Raw genomic sequence first — 7,786 nt, 5'->3', positions numbered from 1 at the left:
CTATTGAAAAAGCAAAGAATAGAAGCCACATGTCATGGCACACATCTTTTTATTTTACTTTTATCTTAATTTTCCAGACAGGGTCTCACTGACTGTCCAGGAAGTCTCTTTGTAGACCAGGCTGGCCTCGAATTCCTGTGTTGCGCCTCTGCCTTCCGCGTGCTAGAATTAAAGGCATGCACCACCACGGGCCAGCCCAGCACACATCTTTAATCTCAGCATTCAGGAGGCAGAATCTGGTGGATCTCTCTGAGTTCTAGGCCATCCTGGGTTACATAGTGAGTTCCAGGCGAGTCAGGGGTAAGACCCTGACTCTAAAAGACAAAAATCAATTCATATCAATAATGGTAAAGGGAGAGAAAGTTAGACACAGAAAAAAAAAATGTAGGCAAAATACGGAGTGTAGCAGGAGGCTTGTCCACTGTCGATCAAAAGATTAATGCTTATTAGCCAGGTACCGCCCAGGTATGGGCGGACCCTCCATCTATCTTTGAGGTTCATTGGCTAAAGTAGAAACGCGTCTCTGGGGTCAAGCAACTTTATTGGTTTGCTTCCGGGCTCTTCGGTGTCGGGGCTTCCGGCTGTCAAGTAGCGCTCACTCACATCCTCAGGCTTCGGAGCCTGATGCTGATGGTGGCGGAATCGCCTTCGTGACGTGCGCCGGCGCATATGTGACGTTATCAGTCGTCGCCGCGAGCGTCCGTACGGGCAGTGACCGCCTGCGCTGCGAGATTTTATCCGAAATGCTGCGGCTGTGCCAGGCCGCTTCCCGGGCCTGGCGTCGACCCTCTGGCTGCCGGGTAGGGCATCGAGCTGAGGTCAAGGTCGGAGGTCAAAGGTTGAGAACTTCCGAGAGCACCTCTAACTCCCGCCTGTCATTTTCCAGGTCATCAACTCGCTAGCAGAAGACGCGGTGCGGCCAGCGGAGGTTTCAGAGCCGGGAGACGGCGCAGGTGAGACGGCCGGGATCATACCTTGACACACAGAGCTGGGGAAGATGGCACCGAAAGTATTGAGTTTTGATTCTGACCATTGACCGCTCATTTTTCACACACACCCCCGTCCTCCCTCGCCAGGTCTCCCAGATCCTGTGTTGCGCAAGTGCGAGCTCCGGATCCCGGCGCACCGGCGCCCGGTGCAAGCCTGGGTCGAGTCTCTCCGAGGCTTCGAGCAGGAGCGCATCGGCCTAACGGAGCTGCACCCCGACGTGTTTGCAACTGCGCCCCGGTGAGTGCTGGGTGCAGTGGGAGGACCTTGCTCTGGTTTCTCCACGAGACAAAAAGGGTGATCAGTTTCCCTGCTACAGGCCTGGAGGGCGAAACACACGGCCCTGTTGCCATCCTGACTTACTACTACATTCTGCCTTGCTCCCTTGTGCTTGGGTCCCCGTTTTGTCAGCCCTCAAGAAGTTGATGACAATTAGGTAGATTAATCTACCACACAGAAAATTCTCTAGAAACGTTTTATATTAGTGCTGCGGTTGTGCACAGGTGGAGGGCTTGCCTGCACGCACCTTGCTCTGGGTTCCCTTCTGTAGAATACAAGGTCATGGTGACCCACACTTCTAATCTCAGCACTGTAGAGGTGGAAATAGGGGGATCAAGAAACTAAGGGTCAAGATTGCATAGTTAGTTCCAGGCCAGCCTTGGCTACATGACACCATAAGTAAAAACAAAAGTACTAAATACTGGGCTGGAGAGATAGCTCAGCGATTAAGAGCAGTGACTGCTTTCCAGAGGTCCTGAGTTTAATTCCTAGCAACCACAACCATCTGTAACAGGATCTGATATCCTTTTCGGGTGTGTCTGAAGACAGCTACAGTGTGCTCACATACATAAGATGAATAAATAATTCTTTTAAAAAATTAATAAATACTTTTAACATGAATTGGTTGTTTAAAAAAAAAAAAAAAAAAAGACAGCTAAGAAGGCCAGATTTGTTGGCATGTGCCTGTAATCCCAGCATAGGAGAGGCTGAGACAGGATCTAAGCATCTATACAGCTGCTCACAACTGTCTGTAACTATAGTGTTACAGGAACCGATGCCCTCTTTGGCTTTGTGGACACCAGGCAAGCATGTGATGCACACACCTACTTATATATGCAGGCAGAACACACACACACACACACACACTCATAAAAAGTAAACTCATTTTTTTTTGTTTTGTTTTTTTGAGACAGGGTTTCACTGTACAGCCCTGGCTCTTCTGAAACTCATCCTGTAGACCAAGATGGTCTTGCACACAGGGATCCTCTTGTTTGCCTCCCTAGTGCTGGGGTTAAGGTGTGCACCACACCATGCCAGGCTGCAGTTTACTTTTTTACCGTCTCCATGATGAACTTAGGGTTTTTGTTTAATTTTTTAGCCTTTTGGGGGGTGGAGGTGGACTTGTATATGTGGCAGTAACGACAACTTGGAGGGCCTGGTTTCCTCTTTCATGGTGTGTGTGTGTGTGCTTGCTGTGTGTGCGTGTTCATGTGTGTGTGTGCCGATGTGTGCACACAAGTTTGCCTTGCTGCAAATGCCTTTACCCACTGAACTGTCTCATTGGCCAACGGGATTGCTTTTTTTTTTGGACATACTGCCCCACACAGTAGGCCCTAATAGTGTTTGTCCACTTTATACCTGAAACACAGCTAGTGTTGAATGCTGAAATGACAAAATACTTAGACATATCAAACTAAACATATTATAAAGGGCTGGGAGACAGTAAAGTACCTGCCTCACAAATAGGAATCCCTGAGTTTGAACCTTAGAACCCACGTAAAGCCGAATGTGGTATCTGTAATCAAAGCCCTGGTGCATGGAGATGGGAGGAGAAGACAGGAGCCGGGTGGTGGCGCACGCCTTTAATCCCAGCACTTGGGAGGCAGAGGCAGGCGGATTTCTGTGTTTGAGGCCAGCCTGGTCTACAGAGTGAGTTCCAGGACAGACAGGGATACACAGAGAAACCCTGTCTTGAAAAGCCAAAAAAAAAAAAAGAGAGAGAGAGAAGACAGGAGAGCCCCTGGAAGTTCCAAGGCTAGCCAGTGGAGCATCAGCAAGCAAGAGAACCTGTCTCAACTGAGTCAGAAATCGAGGATCACACCCAAGGTTTTCCTCTGACGCCACCTGATACCAGTAACTCTCACCTGTATATCTGTACAAGTGTTTGCCTAAATGTGTCTGTCTGTCTGTCTGTGTACCACATGTGTGATGTGTGCAGTGCCCTCAGAAGCTGGAAGGGATCTAAAATGGAGTTAAAACCAGCTGTGTGCTGATTTGGTTGCTAGGAATTGAACCTGGGTCTCTACAAGAGTAGCAAGTACTCTTAACCACTGACCCATCTCTCCAGCCCTCCTGAGTACTTTGAGGTTGATCCAGCCAAGGCAGGAGCATTTCAGAGAGAGAAAGAAAGAGAATACAACTCCACTCTTTGGTTTTTAGAGGTGGAGTCTTACCATGAAGTACAGGTAGGCCTTTAATTCTCTATCCTCCTGCCTCAGCCTCCTGAGTACCTGGATGATAGGCATAGCCATCAACCCTTGCTGGACTTGTGGTACGGAGACTAGCTTGAGTTGAGGTGGTGTCACCTGTGGTCAGAGAAGAGTAGAGGACGGAGGTCCAGAATGTCCGGAGGAAGAGCCAGGTTTCCTTTACTGGGATGCACATGTGGGTGGGTTTCAACTGGGTGTCCCTCTTAGGTCTCCCTTCCCTCTCTCCAGGCTGGACATTCTGCACCAGGTTGCCGTTTGGCAGAGGAACTTCAAGAGAATCGTGAGTGTCCTGAGTAGCATGGCAGAGCTTCCCACTGGGCTCAGTAGCCTGTGAGTGTGCTCTCTGGAAACAACCCAGCTCAAGCCTTGTCTGCCTGTTCGAGTCGGGCAGGTCCCTCCTCAGGTTGTAATTTAGCACCCATCCCTGTAGCTGTTATGGTAGAGAAGCTGCCCTGGAGAACTCAGAGTCTAGTAGAAGTGAAGGAACATCAGGAGTTGAGTTGGCACACATCCTTGGGAGCAGTCTCTCCAGAGAGAGGTACTGAGTGCGTGGGTACTGGGTACTGAGCTCAGAGCCTCAGGGGCTGGGCAGTTGCTTTGTTAATAAACCCCCACCATCCATCCCACGTGGGAATTTCTACGATGAGCCATGTCACCAGATCTCACTAGAGATTCTAGACAGGTACTCTACTACTGAGCCGTGCTCCGGCCAAAGGAAGTTTAAGTTAGTCTACCTATAGGTCTGACTTAACTCTCAAGGCAGTGCAGCTACAGTAGAGATGAGTGGGGACAGTATGTGTAAGTGCTGTGTGGAGAGGACTGCACAGAGCCTAGCATTACCATTTAGTCAGTGAGAGCCAAGTTTTGAGTCAAGAACATTCAAGAGTCACCAAGGAGCCAGGTGCAATGGTCCATGCCTGCAGTCACAGCCCTCCAGAGCCTGAGGAGGGGAATACAATTCAGAGTTAGCCTGAGCTATATATAGTGAGGCCTTGGTCCTCAGAAACCACAGCCCCTGTGAACTGCGCAGCAGAGCTCTGCTTCTCAAGGTGGGGGGACTCTGGTCTCTACGTTTCCCTCACTTTCCCCTTAACAGTCTTTACTGCCATTTGCCTGAACCCTGTCCCCATCCTCCTGTACCCACAGAGCTATGCTAAGACCAAGACCAGGGCTGAGGTGAGTGGTGGTGGCCGCAAGCCCTGGCCACAGAAAGGCAGTGGCCGTGCCCGGCATGGCAGCATCCGTTCTCCCATATGGCGAGGAGGTGAGTGGGGCCCAAACGGGACGGAGTTTCAGATGACCCTTGTTATGCAAGTGCCCAGCACTGCCATGATAGGGGACAGCTGAATCCTCAGCTTACTTAGCCCCCTGGGGCATGAGAGCCCTGCACTACCAAGCCTGGGTTATGCAGTGCTGGGGGTGGAACCCAAGGTTCTTTGCTTACTAGGCAAGCGCTCCACCAACTGGGCCATAGCCCCAGCCCCACCTTCCCTTTTGCTATCTGTTTGTTTTTTCTTTTGAGACTGGATCTTGCTGCATATCCCAGGCTGGTCTTGAACTCACTTTTTCTCCTTCAGTTTGTTGTACTGGAGTTGGATGAATGTACCTTCATGCCTGTCTACAGTCCATCTCCACCCAGTCTCCTGTCTAGTTTTTCCTTGCCCACTCTTCCATGGTACCTAGCAGGATCTTCTGGCCCCTCCCACTCTCCTGGCTACTGTTCATCACCTACTCCAACACCTGGTGCCAGCCATCCAACAGATTTCTGACATCCCAGACCAGCAGTGACTAAGACCTCACACACTGTCCCTGCAGGTGGTGTAGCCCATGGTCCCCGGGGCCCTACAAGTTACTACTACATGTTGCCCATGAAAGTGCGGGCACTGGGCCTCAAGGTGGCCTTGACTGTCAAACTGATGCAGGTATGGTGCAGTGCAGCTGGGAGGGAACATGGCTGGGCCCTGTGATCCCTGGGCTCTGCACTGGAGCCCAGGGTCCTGTTTTTCTCCATAGGATGATCTACACATTGTGGATTCCCTGGAGCTACCTACTGCAGACCCCCAGTATCTGACAGAGTTGGCCCAGTACCGACACTGGGGGAGTTCCGTGCTCCTTGTAGACTTGTGAGGACACAGGGCAGGGTGGGGAAGGGGCAAGTCCCCTGTGTCCTGCCTGCCTCACCTCTCAGCCTCCATCTGTTCCAGAACACATGAGGAGATGCCCAAGAATGTCGTGGCAGCCACCTCGGGGCTCAACAGCTTCAATCTGATCCCTGCAGTTGGTGAGTGATGGGTCCAGTCGCTACCCCAGAACCCTGGAGTAAACTGTCACAGATCCTACTGTTGATCATGGGCAGTTCAAACCCTGCACCTGTCACAGCATGGCTGAATGGCTTGTCTAAGAATTTACCATTTAGTTGTGGTGTTAAGGTGAAAACCAAGGCCCACAGCCTTATGTGCTAGGTATGTGCTCTACCTAGAGCTACTCCCCCAGCCTTCAGCTGCCCCAGTGGTGCCTTTCTGCAAGAAGTATCCCAAAGTCCTATCTGTTAGAGTCTGTTCCACATAATGCCTGCAGGGGGCGACTGTGAGCACCGGGGTGAGAGCTGGTCTTGCCTATCCTCCACTTTTTCCTCCCCTCACACTGGCTCCTGCTGATTCTGGTCTCCCAGTGATACAGTGTGTTTATCCACTTGCTGGGTCCTCATTGGGATGTGGCATGGGTGTCACACTTGAATTTCGGGCAAATGTGAAGCCACTTAGTTGTTCAGCAGCTGATGTGGGATCTGAAAACTAGCAGTATGCCCCAGAGGAGGGCAGGGTCTAGGCTTCAGGTAAGATGGGCTCGGACTGGACTAAAGGGCAGTCACACCCTGATCTTGCCCTCACATCCCAGGCCTGAATGTGTACAGCATGCTCAAACACCAGACTCTGGTCCTCACCCTGCCTTCCGTCGTCTTCCTGGAGGACAAGCTACTCTGGCAAGATTCAAGATACACAGCACTCTACCCCTTCCGCTTGCCCTACAGTGACTTCCCCTAACCCTGCCCTGGTCACCTAGGGGCCTGCCCCACTTGGGGGTCAGGTCAGCAGCCATCCTGCAAAAAAAGCAGTTTTCTGGAAGCTGTTGGACCTTGTTGCCAGGAAGGGACAAATACACAGAGCCAAGATGGTGCCTACCTGTGACCTCTTTTGTCACATTAAAAATAAACCTTATTTTTCACAAGACTTGGAAATGGAGCTGGTCACTGCTGTGGGATCCTGTCAGCTCTTAGGCTGTTCATCCAGTGCTGGGTATTGTTGATGCCTCTCCTCCAGGGCTTACAACATGACTGCCAGGAGGAATTCCTCCCCCCTGAGGCAGATATTGAAGCTTGCACAGGTGCCAAGCCAGCCGCAGCCAGTCCTCTCACCTCTAGAGGGTATGCCACCTGGATGCCAGGCAGGCTCAAAAAGCCAGTGTCTGTTCTTATGATAAAACCAATAAACCTGTTTAAAGAGACCACCCTGTATTCTCATTTTGTTCTTGTAGTTGTGATGTATGTTCTGGATAGGGTTTTTCTGTGTAGCCCAGCTGTCCTAGAACTCCACGACGATGTAGACCACGATGACCTGGAACTCACAGAGATCCTCCTGCCTCTGCCTCCCAAGTGCTGGGATTAAGGGTGTGCACTACCACCACCCAGCTGTATTACTCTCAGTTTAAAAAAAAAATGGGGAGCTGGAGAGATGGGTGGGTAGAGAAGAGCACTGGCTGCTCTCCCAGAGCCCTGGAGCTAGAGTCTCAGCAGCACGGGGCAGCTCACAGCTGTCACCATCTCCAGCTCCAGGAGAGCCAGAGGCCCTCTTCTGGTCTCGCTGTCACCAAGTACAAACATGGTGTACAGGCATGGCGTGAGCACAGAGAACAGAAAGTAAAATAGTTAAAAGTGAAAAGGGGTTACATGAGAAAAGATTTTCCTATGGTACTGGATGTAGCCACTCGAACTATGAGCTACACTCCTGGCCCCTCCTTGAGGGTTTCTCTACAGGGACTGTATCTCCCAAGTACAGAGATTACAGGCATGCATACACAGCTGTGTCTGTCTTGTTTTGTATGTATTTTTTTCTCAAAAAGAACAGATTTATAAAGGAAAAGTGAGATTTTCATTGTATATATAAAAGGGCTGGAGAGATGGCTCTGCGGGCTGCTCTCCCAAAAGACTGGTTCGATTCAGCAACCACATGTCAGCTCATAACTATCTGTAACTCCAATTGCAGGGGTTCAGACACCCTCACACTGACACATGCAGGCAAAACACCAATGTGCAC

At 50.7% G+C, this 7,786-nt stretch overlaps 1 protein-coding gene across 1 annotated transcript; it reads left to right on the top strand.

The window, feature by feature from the left end:
• The first annotated feature begins 556 nt into the window (after nt 1–556).
• Nucleotides 557–6,977, top strand: Mrpl4 (mitochondrial ribosomal protein L4). Its single transcript, XM_034510782.2, has 9 exons — nt 557–800; nt 887–953; nt 1,077–1,227; nt 3,705–3,756; nt 4,623–4,740; nt 5,292–5,398; nt 5,490–5,599; nt 5,681–5,757; nt 6,372–6,977. The coding sequence occupies exons 1-9, from the start codon at nt 744–746 to the stop codon at nt 6,515–6,517; spliced, it is 885 nt and encodes a 294-aa protein (XP_034366673.1). The 5' UTR covers nt 557–743; the 3' UTR covers nt 6,518–6,977.
• The last annotated feature ends 809 nt before the right edge of the window (nt 6,978–7,786 follow it).

Source organism: Arvicanthis niloticus, chromosome 8 (genome assembly GCF_011762505.2).
Source record: "Arvicanthis niloticus isolate mArvNil1 chromosome 8, mArvNil1.pat.X, whole genome shotgun sequence".
Taxonomy (NCBI): domain Eukaryota; kingdom Metazoa; phylum Chordata; class Mammalia; order Rodentia; family Muridae; genus Arvicanthis; species Arvicanthis niloticus.
This window is presented reverse-complemented; position numbering and strand designations above follow the sequence as displayed.

Coding starts and splice junctions, on each gene's coding strand:
- Mrpl4 (XM_034510782.2), top strand. CDS start 744: ATGCTGCGGCTGTGCCAGGCCGCTTCCCGGGCCTGGCGTCGACCCTCT. Junction 954..1,076: donor AGAGCCGGGAGACGGCGCAG/GTGAGACGGCCG, acceptor CTCCCTCGCCAG/GTCTCCCAGATCCTGTGTTG. Junction 1,228..3,704: donor GTGTTTGCAACTGCGCCCCG/GTGAGTGCTGGG, acceptor CCCTCTCTCCAG/GCTGGACATTCTGCACCAGG.